This window comes from Poecilia reticulata, chromosome 14 (genome assembly GCF_904066995.2).
Source record: "Poecilia reticulata chromosome 14, P_reticulata-male-v2, whole genome shotgun sequence".
Taxonomy (NCBI): Eukaryota; Metazoa; Chordata; class Actinopteri; order Cyprinodontiformes; family Poeciliidae; genus Poecilia; species Poecilia reticulata.
Window position 1 is genome coordinate 8,678,196 of NC_088843.1, and position 16,116 is coordinate 8,694,311.

Genomic DNA, 16,116 nt, shown 5'->3' on the forward strand with positions numbered 1-16,116 from the left:
AGCAACAGAGTTTATTTTTCTTAATAGTGAATAAAAAGCACATACTTTTGTGAGTGACAGGTGAAAAGCAGAGAAGAAAAGGTTGGACTATAGGACAGAGTGAAAAGTGGTCATTAGTCAAATTGATTCACTGTAGACTGCAGAAACTCAGTAGTTCCAGAAGGTGGCAGTAGTGCAACAATTAGAAACTTACATTTGTATTAGTAAATAATTAGTTCTGTGACATATACGTGTATTTAAGAAATGCTTTGATTTTCCGTGTTTTGTAAAGATGAAATGCTCTTTTTATCACAGTCCTTGATTAATTCATTCATAACTTTAATAAACAGATGATGACGATAAAGTGGAGGAGGGAAATTAAAAAGGATTTGCTTCTTTATACTCCTATATGAACATATTATTGACAGATTTTTTTTTTTATTCTTATACTCGTTAATATTATTAATGGGTATTTTTCCTTAATATCAGTGACAAAAATGATAATGATTCTGATTATGAAACTATTTCTTTTAGAAGGTGTGGGGGGGTTGTCTGTATTATTTTTAACATATAAGAAATAAAGCCTCAAAATTATCTACATTTTCTATTTTATAATAATTTTCAGTTGATCAACATTTCAGCCTTAACAGTAGGTTTATTACATGGTTATGAGACAAACATACACTGAAAGATTTCAGTCACATTTCAAATGCATAACACAACAACCACATTTTCAACCATTGTAAACATCTGACTATAGATTTTCTAATACATTTTCTTCCAGCTAAAAGCACATGTGGAGAACAAAAATGTCTGAACTATTCTAATGTCTGAAGTGCTACCTGACTGTGACCTGCATACGAGACGAGAGCAAAACCTCCAGCTCTTTGTGAAATGTCAGGGCTTGCGTGTGTGACAGGGCGTGTGTGTGTGAGTGGTAGATGAGTCTGTAACAATAACTGGTCTGACTCAGGTCAGGGTGCGAGAATGTGTCGATGAGTTTAACCTGCTCCACAGTTCCGCAGCTAGCCTCTCGGACAATAGCGTGGAACATTTTCTCCTCCCACGCCGGCCCCGTCCAGAAGCTGATGTCGAAGGAGAAGGACTCTGGGTACAGGGAGAAAGGCTGAAAAGATGTCCCTGGTGGTGGACGGAGAGAAAACTGTTTCAGGAAGCGGGGGTCGTGACTCCAAAGCAGACGCCAGTCAGGCAGTGAGAACAAGAGAACAGCGAGGAGGTCTAAATTTAGAGACGCACTGACAGTGACGTGGTTGTTGCCGTCAGCTGTGTTGCTCGCAAACACCTTACCAATCAAACCCATCGGCTGAGCCACCAGATGTAGGCTTCTCTCTTCTGTAACTATGGAGACCCCATAGGGAGAGAGGAGCGCTTCCAACTCATGTCCTATCAATTTAACAGGCTCATTTTCCAAAGGGAAAACACCTGTGAGGAGAATCTCGTGAAAGGCAGGCAGAGCCCAAAGGCTGATGGGCACGCTCCTGAACACCACTCCACTAACACCACACAACAAGCTAGAAGACCTGTTACAGTCATCACAGGCTTCTTCAGTCTTACTGCACTCAACCTCAGAACTTTGATAAATTTTCTCTTGAGGATCTGCATTACCACTAATATCTGTGTTTATGAGGAGCTCTTCCAGCTGAGGAAGCAGTGATGGACGCAGCAGGTAAAGACCCCCTTCCACTTCCAAATTAAAATCATGGCAGCACACAGGCTGTAAACTCTCAGTTCCTTTACTCCTCACTCTGTCCGCCTTGGTAGGAGGTGAAGTGGCTTTTATGTTTGAGCAAACTGCATCGTCTTCTTGAGCCTGAGAGGTGAGTTCTTTCTGAAGCAAGTGGATCCAGTAGTACTGCAAAATGTCAAGATCGTGGCAGCAAGACTGCAGTTGCTTGGCTGATATAAGGAGGGGGAAAGGTTCTCTTTTCATGGACACTGGCCAATGTTTCCCTAAGCCTTCGAGAAGAAAGTCTTGCACCAACTTGACAGGATGGATGGAATCCGAGGAGAGGAACCCCCTAAGGAGAAAAAAAGAGATAGTAAGATCTGCTTACTTATTCACAACATATTATAAAAGTCTATTAGTTCCATTACCTGGATACATAATCACTGAGCTCAGCTGGTATGTTATAGTGGACCATCTCCCCTTCAGCAACCTCCTCCATCTGTACTATCTGGACAGGAGTGAATGGGGTGCTGCGCGAAAACACATGCAGCAGAGCTTTCTCCACGTGAAAGCCTTTATCCTGGCTCCTGCACAACAGCAACACGCTTGTTAAACAACGTTGGATCCCAAACACACACCGCAAACACACAGCGGACACACAGTCCTACACTTCAACACTCACCTTGACTTCTTACCTGTATCCAGTGGACTTGTAGCTTGGGACGTTGTCACTTTCAAACTGTCGCACAGCGCTGAGAATGAGGTGAGCTTCGGCTGCCATGGCACTCACCTGCCAGCTGTTGTGCCACTCTCGTTTCGGATGGTCCGCCGGAGTCCCGCCTTGACCGTTGCACAGGGAGACATGAACCTCCCCGTCTCTGGCCAGAACCTCAACACAACTGGAAGTTTAAAAAAAATAGGAATTTAAATTTGACATCTTTCAGAACTCTTGAGGACTTCATAAAAGTTGAAACATATTAGACCCTCTGGGCCTTGAGTTTAACACATGTGCTATTCAGTATCAAAAGGTTTAGGTCTGAATATGCTTGGAAAAACAAAATGTAGTTTTAGACAATTTTTTATTGTCCATTACTGCTTAAATCCATCTATTCATTTATCAACCGATCCATTTGTCTGTCTGTCTAGTTATCCATGTTCATCCATCCAGTCGTCTATTTATCCATCCATCCATTCATAACTCCATCAGTTTGTAATCAATCCATCCATTCACACATCCTCCTGTTCATTTATTTATCCATTTACTCATCCATCCATACATTCGTCTATCCATCTATTCATTCAGTCACGTTTGTTTGTCCATTCATTCATCTGCATCAACCATCTGTCCATCCCACCATTAAATGAACATCCATCCAAGTCTAACATCCATTTGTTCGTCCATTCATTCATCATAAAAAAATATGTGAATAAATTCACCATGAATTTCTTTTTCAGTTGGTTTAGATTTTTAGTTCAGAGCGAGAACTGTGCTGACTTCAGTCAAGAGAAGTTTTGCATTTGGAGGTGAAAAACGTGTAGAAATCCCCTTACATGTGAAGGCAAGATGACGTGAGATGCTGTGTTACCTGAGGAAGAAGTTTTTGAGAAGCTCTCTGTTCTTTTTCACCCCACTCTTCCTCCCACAGTGGGGGAAGTTGAACACCACTCGTTCAAACACACGGCCCTTCAGGAAGGCGCACTCCCCCAGCTTTGTGCAATCCACCTCAAACAGGACACTTCCTCCTGAATAACAAGGACGAGAAGTAATCACAAAAGTCCAGAATAAAATAAATCCGCTCCAGCAGCCACAGATACTGGAGCTCTCGGTACCTAAATCCTTGATGGTCTGGATGTTGGCGGCGGCTCCATCGTGCCGCAGTGCCTCCTCTTGATGCTGCGGGCAGGTGGCCGTTATGTTGCTCCCCGATTCAGAGTCCAACTTACACACGGAGGAGGAGAAGGAGAAGTTCCCCTCTCCCACCAGCAGAACGGACCGTGAAGGTGACATGTCACACACACTCGAAAAAAGGGGCTTAAATTATGAATTTCCCTAACAAGTTGCTCTGACGTTGTTCTAGCTTTTGATGTTCTGAGACAGAAATAATGAGATGACGACAAGCGACAGAGACCACTTTCCCTCCTGCTGCTTAACGGTCTAATAGAAACTCACCAGCTGCATTTTTAATCAAACCTCCGGCGTTTAGGCATCTAAAACGGACACATTTTAGTTGTTCGCTATTTTCATTTTATTTTAGAGATAAACAAATGACCTTCCTGTACTCGTCACTGCTGCTACGGTACTTACAACTGAAGTCACCTGTGGCAACCAACGCTGGTGTCGCACATAAATTGTCCGATGAGAAACAAATCTCCAGCGACGTTACGCAATTTTCTCTGAATTCTCACGTCCTAAAAACACCAAATCGTGGTCCTATAAATAAAAAAATAGTCATAGCTGTGATTTTCTCATCGTTGCATAGAAATGCACTAATTTTTAGCCCTCATGTTCATAATTATGTGTATGGAGGGAAGGATTTGCAGGAGCGACTCACAGCATCTTGAACAGGGAGGAATCTACAGCATCACTTGATCTGCAGCATCAGTTCGCATATTTTAAGTTACTCATTTATTTAGGAAGTTAATACCCTTGACAATGTTTCTGATGTGCGGTTCCCAGTTTCGCTCGGGATTTTAAGGTACTCCGATTACATTAGGATTTTTTAATGAAACAGTATTCACCTGCACATGCCAGATTTGACTGATGCTAAGGTCATGCTAGCTAACGGAATTGCTGCACTTAGTCATGGAACCAGTGCCTATCCATCTCATTCATAATTGTATCTATAATTTCCCTATTAATCCGTTTACATTTTCCACACAATCAATTCTGCATTGCTATTCTCTGGGGTCTTTGGTACAAATCTGTTTGTTATTTTGTCTGTGGCTAACTCTACTATTTCTATGCTCTACTTATTTTGTTCTCATGCAGGATCCCAGATTGCAGCTGTATAAAAGTGCCTTTAAAGGTAGCAGGTATGCAAATAAATGTGTCATAAATGTGCTCTTTGTCTCTACGTCCTTCAGGAAGCATTGTGCCCACATGGGCAGTGTTCTGGCTTTGTCTTCCAATCCGGGCCATCAGAACTGGCCTTTCTCCAAGGATCATCTTCCTTCTCGCTGGGACGCACATCCTGCCCACTGGGACCGTCCACCACGCTGGGAGAGGAGAGATGGGCGCCTACCCAATCCTGGCAGCTTTCACTCTCTCCACAGAAGCTGCAAAGGTAGCTTAAAATTGATGAACCAAGATCCGTGTAGTGAACACTATGACTTACAGTCCCCTGCACATTTCATAACATCAAAATTTTAAAATTCAAATGTATTTTCTTTGGATTTTATGAGATATACCAACACGAAATAGCGCATAGTCATGCTTATGTTCATTCTGTATCATATCCCTATTTATACATTATTTATGTTTTTGGCTTTATATTCACTAACGTTCTCTAATAGGTCTCCAAGATCTTTACAAAACAGCTGGATTTATACCAAATTTTGCACAGGTGAACGCCATTTAAACATTTGGTGACTTAAATTGTTGCACTGTATTTCATTTAGGGGCATTAGATTAAAAGGGGGAATAATCTCTGTTTTTTAAAAAAAGAGAAAAAAACACAGAATTTTTGTTCTGTGATTATGCCTTGTTTTGTGTTGGCCTATCACAAAAAAAATCCAAGTAAAACATATTGAGGTTTGAAGTTGTGACATGTGGAAAAACTCAAAGGCTATTAATACTTTATACCGTGGTGTTTACCATTCTATACATGTTTTATTTTTGTTCTTCTTCTTTGACTCCACCAGATGTGTTTCCTCATCAGATTGAGGGTGTCAAGATGATTATCAATAAAACTTTGAGTAGCTTTTTTAAGGTGACTCTTCATTATTTACATTTATACTTTGAAACAATATTTTTATGTTTGACTAAAGTAAAGAGTCTATTTCCAGGTCAGTCATACCCTCCACCTCAGTGCTGTAAGTCCCTCCTACTATCGGTTCCACGTGGAGCATCTGCAGTCTGACGACTACAGCAAGGACAAGGTTGGACCCAAATAATCGGATAGCTACATTTTTACTGCTTTTCAGAGTTCCTGCTTAGTTTCGAAGACTTTTGAAAATTATGAATCTTAGTTTCGGATAAGTGTGGAATAAGAAAACATACTACCCAAATACATTTATATTTGTAGTCTTTTATTTTAAACTTTATTAATATCTGAACTTTAAAAATAACCAGTACAATTAGTTTGTTTTTAGTATGGGTTAAATAAATGATGCACATACAAGTATTTCATCCAATTTTATTCTAGAAAAGTATAACATTTTGACTTAGTATATTTGCAGGAACCCTCGCTTTGTTAACAGAATTTTTTAGAAGCCATTGCAATAATAAAATAAATAGATACATTTTCCTTGTCTTATTCAATTTTAGGACGCCCCAGCATTGATTGGTGAAATGGACTCTTCAGGTAGTTTGAATGCCCACGCTCTCCTTCATCTCACCGAGCGCGTTCGAGCCAGAACGGTATTCCAGGTGAGTTTCCCGGTGTCTTTTGGGGCCGTTTATATCCGTCCCATTTGCAGCGTCCATACAAGTCCGATCCCTCTTTAAAAACTGGTGCAGATTTTTTTAAAAGTTTTTGCCAGAAACTCACAGCCTAAACTGTATTTCAGACCCAGCAGTCTCAGTTCGTAACGTGGCAGTTTGAAACCGAGTACAGAGGGAGCGACTTCACGGCTGCTGTGACAGTGGCCAACCCAGACGTCCTCAGAGAGTCAGGTGAGAAATGGCACCTAAAAATCTAAATATATATGCTTTCAAATATTTGTTTGGTGATGTCAGGTGAGAAATGGCAACTAAAAATCTAAATATATATGCTTTCAAATATTTGTTTGGTGATGTAAAATATAGTCTAAATGTGTCAATTTGCACAGTTGGTAAAGTTTTTCAAGTTTTTCATGATGTCTCTCTGGTAAATTTTTATTATATGCATCTTGTGTGCAGTCATTCTGGTCGCACACTTCCTGCAGAGTGTGTCATCTGGCCTGGTGTTGGGAGGAGAACTGGTGTACCACCGAGGACGAGCAGAGGAAGGAGGAATTCTGACTCTGGCTGGACAGTACTCAAGTGAGATGTTGTTTTTCCACTGTTAGAGGCACTTTTTTACCCTTTAACATTTTCTGAGGTTGAAGACAATAAAGAGGGCTATCTTTGATCAGTTATCTCAGAATAATCTCTCAAGATCCTTTCCTGTGTGCTCTTTCCTTGAACGTGTGCCTCAGATTTTCTGTTGGATTTTTTCCTGTTAACTTAAGAAGGCAGAGTTTGTGTCTGCTAAATCATATTTGTGTTCATAGCTTTCAGTCATGCACCACAAAAGGCCAATGATGATCCTTTTCAGAATATGTTACACAAAATCCCCTCATATTAATAAAGTATATGATGTGCACTACTAACAAGCTTCCAGTGGTGTTTGTACGGAGCTAAATCAGTCTCATAAAGATTCACAAAGTGAACAATAATATTTGCATGTGTACAGGAAGGTTTGCAAATGTAACATAATTCACAAATGTGTATGGCACAGTGCATAAATGCGTACCTCAAGATTCACACACGCATAAAGAGTTTGTCAAACTTACACGTTTCAAACTGCACACGCATACAAATCTGAAAGTACATGTGCACGAATCGCCAGCTGCGGACGGATTGGTCATCACGACGCTTTCGACTTTTGAGACTTTCTTACAGCATCATCTCACTTTGGATTCACAAGTGAAAATGATGTGTTCAAGGCTGGTGAAAAGCTGGGATGTGACGTATTTTGCCTATATTTTTCAAAAGGTTTCTCTTTATTTTACTTTGTCGCTATGCAGGGCCAAACTGGGTTGCAACCCTTAATGCTGGCAAAGGCGGCGCCCATGCCAGCTACTATCACAGAGCCAACAAACAGGTATGAACAATAACAGCCTGTGGCATTTATTTACTCATCATTTGTGTGCAGCATGCTGAGGGAAAATTTGTTTTGCCAGATCCAAGTTGGGGTGGAGTTTGAGGCCAGCACCAGGACGCAGGAGACAACAGCCTCCTTTGGGTACCAGATGGATCTCCCGGAGGCCAACATGGTTTTTCGAGGTAGTCTAAGGTGATTTCAACTAAGGTTGCTCACTGCCAAAACAATCAGTGTATCAGGCGTCTTTTTATGGCAAATGTTCAGGTATGATCAACAGCCGGTGCATCATTGGAGGTGTGTTGGAGAAGCGTCTTACCCCGCTTCCTGCCACCCTTATTATGGGAGCCTTTGTGAACCACAGAGGTGACAAGCTGCAGGTCGGCCTGGGCGTCAACGTGGGATGACCCACAAACACGTGCTCAAACTGGAATTATGAAAAGAATGTCAGGACATCAATCCAGAGAGCTACGTTTGAGATTTGTTTTGAAAATGCACCGACTTAAAGGGTGCATCACCTGCACTGAAACTCTTCCTGTTGGTTTAACTCCATGTATCTCACCTTGCAACCTACCTCTCAATAACAAGGTGATGTTTTCTGATTATGGGGAAAGCTCTGTGCCAGAGGAATGGATGCTACTTTAGAAGGGTGCATCACCCTCTGAACTTTGAAAGCTGAAAGTGAAATTGTACTGTATACATAGAGTATCAATTTTATAATGTCGGTAGTCATGAAGAAATGTATAAATATATACATAAAATAACAAAAATGTACTTCCGGTTTTAGTGATTTACCTCGAAATTATGTATTGTTGATTGTTCTGCAAGCTGTTTCTAAAAGAGAAATTCAAAAAATCATGGTATTTTACATTTTTCACAAAGCCAGCGGTCAAGAATAAAGCTGCGGACAACAAAATCGAAAACATTTTCGTCGCATCTGTCTTTCAGGCTTTGTGAGTTTGCAATCACTGTCTGGCATTAAAAAGAACAAAATCACTGGCCTGAAGCTAGTTTTACCCCTCACATGGAATAAATACAGTTGCTTAGGTCTGTATGAATTTTTGTCAGCAGTTAATGTTAATATGATCCCCAAAGAAACACAGAGGAGCAAAACAAATGGATCTGAGGGCGTCTATGCACTAACAGATTTGTGTCTTATATGGTTGTCCCAAAAAGGCATTTAAAAACACGAATCTGGCATTTTCAGTCCTATTTAACAAATTCTAAATACTTTAAATATGTAATGTATAATCCACTTCACAGGACATTGGACTGGAGAACAAGATGACTGTACTCTTTTCTGACATGATTTAATAAAGATGTTATTTATGTCTTCTGCCTGTTTAAAAAATCCATCTGAGTCATAGTGGAATGGACCAAAGTGTATTCATGTGTTGGTCTGACAGTAAAAGATCAAGTCAACTAAATTGACTCTCTGGCAACTCTTGACAATTCAGAAAAATATTCACTAAAACAGTCAGTCCAAACTTACCGACCATTTAGAATCCAAATTGTGATTCTGGGAGAAAAGATAGAAATGCTCTCATTGTTTTCTACTAGAGGCTAAAACATGATGGTTTCAGTCATGGTTCCATGACAATCAAAATTCCCCCTCCCCTTCACATTTATGAACCACACAGAGGCACTTTCTTATTTTTAGCTCTTTCTCTGAGATAATGCTTTGCATGATTCACAGCAGGAAAACATAATACCTCACCTCTTCTAATCTCACCCTGTGTTCTGACCATCAGCTCTTCCTGCTTGAAGTACACAATTTTAAATAGAATAATGAAGGAAACAGTCTGTTCCCCTATATTTACATAAAAAATAGGAGATTGTTTGCAGATTACAGAAGAAAAATCACATGAAATTGTAATGTTTTTATTAAAAGTTTAAAATTATTAATATGCTGTACATAATTACAAACAGAAAAGTACATTCAGATAGTACAATTGTAAACATTTAAATTGCTGATATTGATCAGCGTCCATCGTCTGCTGCCAAAAGGACAAATGAAGCCGAGTCTTATTTGTCCTTGAATAAAGAGGAAAAGAATCCTTTTCCTCCTTCACCCTTCACTTTCAAAGACTTGCTCCTTTGGAGTCCAAAAGGGCTCTCCTTCTCCTGCTTTTCCTCCTTCTTCTTCTTCTTCTTCTCCTCTTCCCTTTGCAGCACCTGTTGATTGATGACGAAGCGCATGTCCTCCTGCAGCAGGACAAAATGGTAGATTTTAGAAAATGCTGATGTGAGATGTTGCCAGAGGACATCATTTAAGAGTGCACATTACTGTTGCGTTAAATCATCAAACACTGAAACTGAAAGGAGATAAATCAGAATACTCGGCTGTATTCCCTGAGGAAGTCGTGGTGTTCCTCAGGGTTTGGCTTTGGGTCTTTCTTAAGGAACCACATGGAACTATACATCTGTACACACGGTCAGGAATTGACTTCAATATTTTATGACTATGATCTGGGTGGAGTTTATTAATATGGAAGCATAGAGCTGCCACCTCAGGAAAAGAAAAATAATCTTATTGCATTATCAGTTGAAAAGCTTATTAATCCAAGAATATCTTTATAACAAATACACAATAATCGATTTCGCAACACAAAAAATAAAATTGCAGTAATGTGATAACATCTTCATGTGATAGCATCAGAATTGTTGTTGTTACAATATAAATTATTTACGTCATAAATGTAGAATGTTCCACGTTCCAATAAGAAAACCTTTTATAACACAATCATTAGTATTCCAATAAGATGTTTTCAAACTTGTAACAGATATTATCAAGATTCTATTATAAGACCTTGCACTGAAAGTTTTTATATTTGCGTGCGTTCGTGTGTGTGTGCGTGTGTGTGTGTGCGTGTGCGTGTGTGTGTGTGTGCGTGTGTGTGCGTGTGTGTGTGTGTGAGAAGTTCGGCATAGATATGTAGAGGAGAGGATTAAACAAGTGTGCTTCCTGCTCCTCTTTCCTGAATATTTTAGTATTGTATAGATAACTATTTACTTTAATCTACTAGTTGAATATGTTCAAAATAAAATCTTTACACAAACTACAGACTCACCTGCCAGGCATCCAGTTCTTGAGTCAGCACCACCTTGTGTTTGATTGTGTTGAGAAGCTGCTGAGTGAGCGTTTCTTTCTCCTGATGGACTTTGGCCAGTTCACTCTCCAGAGAGCTGGATAGAAAAGAAAATACTATTAGCCTTTATTTTCATTTTTTTTGTTATAAATTAAAGATAATGTCTAATAAAGCAGTGAAGCGTTCTGTGTTGCAGTATCACCTGTAGCTCTGATTTTCTCCTCCTCTGAAGGGTTTAATTTCTTCCCTGAGAGACTCAAGTTCCTTTTGCTGAGACTGGAACTGCAAAGACAGAAAATAATATAGTTTCAGCGTTTTATTTTAAATACATCTTCGGAGTATTTATATAAAACACAAACTACAAAACACCAGTTGTCTAATAGAAGAATTAACATTCTGTAATAATGTAATAATTCCAACTTTGTATGTTAAGATATCAAAACTTGTATTGCTGTCTCAAAAATTATGCCCCCATTGAACACACAGTATTTAGCTCTTTTTACTGTCTTGAAGGGGGACTTTTTTTATGTATTTTTTTTTTCCTGTTTTCACTAATTGGCCCCAAATGATTCAATTTCCTCTACTCTGGTGACCTGCTGCTTTAATGAATGTTGAATTCATGTGTAGCTCTTAACAGACCTCGTCCTTTAATGCTTGTATTTCTTCATCTTTGGCCTGCAGCGCTGAGGAGTGAGCCAAGAGAGCCTCTGTAGCCTATAAATAACAGGAAACATAAATCGCACAAAATGTTTACTCAGTCTTTGTCGCAATATGTTGGCATCTCTGCAAGGTTTCCAATAAAAATTAATAGCGGACACCCGTTAGTACCACACACTTTTAAGGTAAGGGATGTGAGAAGAGGTTCAGAATTAGCAGACGGTTCCCAGGTTAGACTGTAAAGTTACTGTATGTGTGTATCTGTGAGTACCTGTGTCTGCTGAATTTCACTGAGCAGAGACAAAGGTTGTGTGTGCGTACTGTCCGGGAAGCTCTCCTCTCCCAGGTTCAGATCTTTTTGTTGCAAAGAGCGATTCAAGGTACGTAACTCAAACACAACCCCCTGCTCCTGCTCTATCTATGTTCACACACAAAATACACACACACACACGCACACGCACACACACACACACACACACACACACACACACACACCGTAAGAAGCAAATAGGCGGACTGTGTAGGATTTTAAAGCAGATGTGTTAGTTATTTCTGTTAGTGATGAGTGGTATTATTATTATTATTATTATTATTAGGACAGTTGTGACTAATGCCTGATCTTCACCTCAGCTTCCTTCTCAGTCAGTTTAACATGAAGCTCTGACAGTCTGTCCCGCAGTCCGTCTCTCTCCACACGGAGCCTCTGGCTGTTATCCTCTGACGCTTTTAGCTGCGTCTCCATGTGCAACAGCCGTTCCTGCAATACTCTGTTCTGCATGAATGGAGAGGAGAATAGTCATTTTTTCCATGAATTGAGTGAAAAGGTTTCCTTTAAACTTCTGAGTATATTTAGATTTACTATTTTCATGCATCAAATGTGGTGTACAGAAATAATAATATTTGAGTTTTCATTCTTAAATGTTACTTAAATCATGTTTTCGTTCTATTTAAATGGAAATCTGCATAACAACGTAAATACCCCTCTGAATGGATTAAAAAAACAGATAAGTCTGGACTTTATCTGGTTAAGATCTTGTGGCATCACTTGAAACAGATTGTTCATATTCTGCAGTGTAGCTGAATTCAACAGTTCAGTCTAGAAGTTTGGCATTTCTTATGGCAGAGTAATTGACAGGTATTCAAAATGCTTCATGGCAGTCGATGCTAATGTCATTAGGTTTAGGGGCAATTATTTCTTTCTTTCTTAGTATTTACTCAAATTTTGTCTAGTCTTATAATGAAATTAGCTTGATGAGATGAGATGTTAAATCAAAAGAAGTGAAATCATGAGAAATATGTGAGGGAGTAAATACTTTTCCACAGCAAAGTACTTTAACAGTGATAAGAAAGCTATAATAATACCTCAGCTTGCATATTTTCTAATTGTGTGAAGCTGATATTTCGACTAAAGGATGACTCCTCCATCTCTTCTCTGAGGGTGCGGAGCTCGGTCCTCAGGGAGTGCTCCAGTGTTACAGCCTAGAAAACGTGGGAGATGCAAGGCTGTGAAACCTGTTTGTCTGCATAGCAGCCAAAAAAAATTCAACAGATGTGACTCAATACACAGGTGAAAATGATTCAACCTCAGATAGTTGCTCCACTAGTCTCTGGTTGTGATTGGCCAACTGAGTCATCTGCTCGCTGTCGTCTTTCCTCCGGTCCCGCCCCTCGCTGTGGTATTTCTGCAGCTCTGCCCTCAGTGAAGCTAAGTCTGCGTTGAGCTCTGACTCCTTCTGCCCAGACTCCAGTTCATTCATCTCCAGCTTCCTCTGCAGGACGTGCTTCTCCTGCTGTAAAGCCTGAGACAATAAACTGCGCATTAATCAACTTCACTGACAAGGAGTGAATGGATATCAGCAGCAGAGCCTACAAAAGGGAGACATGCAGATCATCAGGAGTCCCCTCATAAATGCCTGAATTTTAATAGACTTTGCATCTAAAATTTTATACATGTTTATTGAGAAAAAAAATACTATTCAATTTGATTTCGCTGTTCCCACTTTCAGAAATTAAAGTATTTTACAAATGTAATATTTCAATCTGAGGTTTTAAGCATCTCAGTTTGTACATCGTAAAAACTTGAACAATGATTATTGTATTTGCACTTGATTTGTCCATCTCGTTAAAGAATGACCAATTATCCGTGATTGCTTTTCTTTTTTTCCTTTTCTTTTTTATGAATTTTATTTTAAGTTTTCAAAGCTTAGAACATACAGATAAACATACAAACAGGGCCCAGATGCACAGGTCAAAGCATAAAACATTGCAGTTGACATATGGTGTACACACACAACACATATAGATCCGTGAGTGATTTTGAGCTCAAAAAATGTAACTTGCCGGCCTCTCCCATGCTACTTAACATTTGAAACAGTGCTGGTAGACATGATGTTCTTAACAGGAAGAGTGGCCCCAAATACACAGTTAAGTTTGAGTTAAGTTTACTGCTAACAAACTGCTTGGTTTTTTGTTTTTTGCATCCACGATTAAGTTGTTTTTTATGCATAATTTAACTTGTATTGTAATTCTTTTAATATAACTGTTCTTAGATATATCTTTAGGCTTAGTAAAAAAAAAAAAAAACATCAAGCAGAGGAAAATCCAAAGCAAATAAAAAAAATGACTCTAAAACAGTTGTTGAGTAGAATGAACGGTGTGACTAAAATATCCTGGAAGTGCCATGAATGCATGTCAGGTGTTTTCACGGTCTATGAGTTCATGGGCGTTTGGAGCCTGTCAGCGACCTGAACTGATGAGGCGACGTGCAGCACTAGAAGCTAAAAACACTGCATTTTTCTGAGAAACCTGCAGCTAGGGCTATATTTAGGAATAAGTGGGGTGCCTGGACTAGCTAGTTTTGCAACAAGTTCTTCTTTGAATATGTAAATTACAAAACAATGATGTTTAGACACATATATGTTTCAGGGAGGGGGGGTTAGGCTGGACCATACCAATTTAGTTTCCTTTATTCAAAAAAATTATCATTATTTTTAAATAATTGTCTACATGGAGGTATTTAACAAATAAAGCATGACCCATAACGCATAAAGGAAGAAATCGAGAGCAAATTGCAGCTAAGCTTTGATAGAAGAAAAATTATATCTTTGCTTCTGCTTATTCAGGGTCTCTGTAACTGTCTGAATGGTGTTTGGCTTTTGGACAATATTTGGATTTCATGTAGCCTCATTAGAAACATATTTACAGAGAAAGGCATCAACATGTTGAAATCCTGTTCTTTGTCATTTACCCAGACACAGCGCCCAAACCAGTGTTGAAATGATCCTTTAGTGCTTTTAAAGAAGATAAGCTCAGTGGAAAAATCTTGAGAGGACACTGTGACACAACATAACACCTACTGTTGCAAAAAGCTTTCATTCCAGACTTATTTGTCAGCAATTGACGGCTCAACATTGGGTAACCGCATTTCTATTTTTCTAGATGGAAAAACCCCAAGTAATGAATCTTATGATCAATGGAACAGCAACTTTTTACACATTTGAAAATGACTCACATTTTGATTCATGTGGTATTTTCTTGTTTACGTTAAAGACAAGAGTCCAGTTATTCCTTCAGCCCAGTTATCTCCTTACCTCCACCTCTTTCTCTCTCTGCTGCAGAGTTTCTGCCAGCTCCTCGTTCTTCTCCAGCAAGGCCCGTCCCAGTTCTGCAGCCAGTATCAGGTCAGTCTCTATCGCCCCCCCGCCATCCACGCCGTCAGGGGGGGACGAGGCCGACTGCAAAGCAAAGAGAGACACCGAAGAGGAAGAGGAGAGAGGAAAGAAGGAGTCCTCCAGGCTGGGCGAGGGGAGGCTGTTTTTCCTGGGAGTGAACATGACTGAAACGTGTTGGCTTAAGGGATTAGTTTGAAACCATCACCCTCTTGGCTTTTGGATGACTTCCCCAGAGTCAGAGAGGTGAGGGACGAACTCCCATTCCTTCTCCTTTCATTTAGTTTCCCACTGCGTTCTTCAGAGGCAACCGTTCAGAAACTTTCCTCTTCAGAGACAAATCTGTAACAGCAAGAAATCAATACAGACAATCTTAGAAAGGCTTAGCGTGACAAGTTATTTTCTGGTGATATTATCTAACAACCTTAACAAGGAGGTCCTTTGTCTGACTGGTGATTTGGTTACTCTGACCGAAAATCTAGCTCCTTTATTACCATTGTTCTTGCTCCCCTCCCTAAATTCCACAGCAAGTGTAAGCATTGTATTTCAGTCTCAGGCTGTAAAAAAACTAAAGCAAAACATTTCTGAAACCTTGTGAACAGAAACAATTGTGACTGTGTGTTTTAATGTGACGTTGCCCTAACACAAATTTCATTCAAAACCATTTCCTTCTGAGGTCACTCTTTGACGTAACATTCTGCTTCCACCTCTTAAAGTCAATAATTCATCCAAGTTAAAGCACTTCAGAACTTATTTGTACATCAAATTATTCAAACTTTGAAGTCAGACGGAAACCAAGTTGTTCTGGCTCAAAGAAGAAGAATCAAGTCTGTCTTACCTGACGGGTCACCAGCCACCAGAAACAGTCTTCCTGTTTGGTGTGGAGTGTGCGCACATTTTGTCTGTGTGCCCAGCAGTATTTGCGCAAGAGAGGCTCAGCTGGTTTCCCTGGCAGTGGAAACACACGGCATGTAAATACAATCTGAGGGCCACACCTCCTCCCGAGTCACGAAGGTGTAAAGGAAACAGAGTCA

At 39.8% G+C, this 16,116-nt stretch overlaps 3 protein-coding genes across 5 annotated transcripts; 1 reads left to right on the forward strand and 2 right to left on the reverse strand.

The window, feature by feature from the left end:
* Positions 1 to 614: 614 nt before the first annotated feature.
* On the reverse strand, positions 615 to 3,984 carry fdxacb1 (ferredoxin-fold anticodon binding domain containing 1). The gene is made up of 5 exons (XM_008427103.3): positions 3,497 to 3,984; positions 3,253 to 3,409; positions 2,362 to 2,565; positions 2,095 to 2,253; positions 615 to 2,018 (listed from the first exon to the last, which is right to left on the reverse strand). The coding sequence occupies exons 1-5, from the start codon at positions 3,672 to 3,674 to the stop codon at positions 818 to 820; spliced, it is 1,899 nt and encodes a 632-aa protein (XP_008425325.1). The 5' UTR covers positions 3,675 to 3,984; the 3' UTR covers positions 615 to 817.
* LOC103475465 (mitochondrial import receptor subunit TOM40B) lies at positions 3,599 to 9,001 on the forward strand. Of its 2 annotated transcripts, none has more exons than XM_008427106.3 (10): positions 3,599 to 3,667; positions 4,751 to 4,950; positions 5,528 to 5,595; positions 5,672 to 5,764; positions 6,153 to 6,254; positions 6,395 to 6,500; positions 6,726 to 6,848; positions 7,595 to 7,671; positions 7,751 to 7,853; positions 7,936 to 9,001. In XM_008427106.3, exons 2-10 carry the CDS (start codon positions 4,767 to 4,769, stop codon positions 8,073 to 8,075), a joined length of 996 nt encoding a protein of 331 aa, XP_008425328.1. In that variant the 5' UTR covers positions 3,599 to 3,667; positions 4,751 to 4,766; the 3' UTR covers positions 8,076 to 9,001. The 2 variants fall into 2 exon arrangements, with proteins under 2 accessions (XP_008425328.1, XP_008425326.1); XM_008427104.3 differs by lacking the exon at positions 3,599 to 3,667 and adding an exon at positions 4,107 to 4,362.
* A 532-nt stretch (positions 9,002 to 9,533) lies between these two features.
* On the reverse strand, positions 9,534 to 16,096 carry bicdl2 (BICD family like cargo adaptor 2). Of its 2 annotated transcripts, XM_008427098.3 has the most exons (10): positions 15,921 to 16,096; positions 15,005 to 15,424; positions 12,998 to 13,213; positions 12,777 to 12,893; positions 12,040 to 12,186; positions 11,686 to 11,832; positions 11,397 to 11,471; positions 10,960 to 11,039; positions 10,740 to 10,854; positions 9,534 to 9,873 (listed from the first exon to the last, which is right to left on the reverse strand). In XM_008427098.3, exons 2-10 carry the CDS (start codon positions 15,245 to 15,247, stop codon positions 9,694 to 9,696), a joined length of 1,320 nt encoding a protein of 439 aa, XP_008425320.2. In that variant the 5' UTR covers positions 15,248 to 15,424; positions 15,921 to 16,096; the 3' UTR covers positions 9,534 to 9,693. The 2 variants fall into 2 exon arrangements, with proteins under 2 accessions (XP_008425320.2, XP_008425322.2); XM_008427100.3 differs by lacking the exon at positions 11,686 to 11,832.
* Between the last annotated feature and the right edge of the window lie 20 nt (positions 16,097 to 16,116).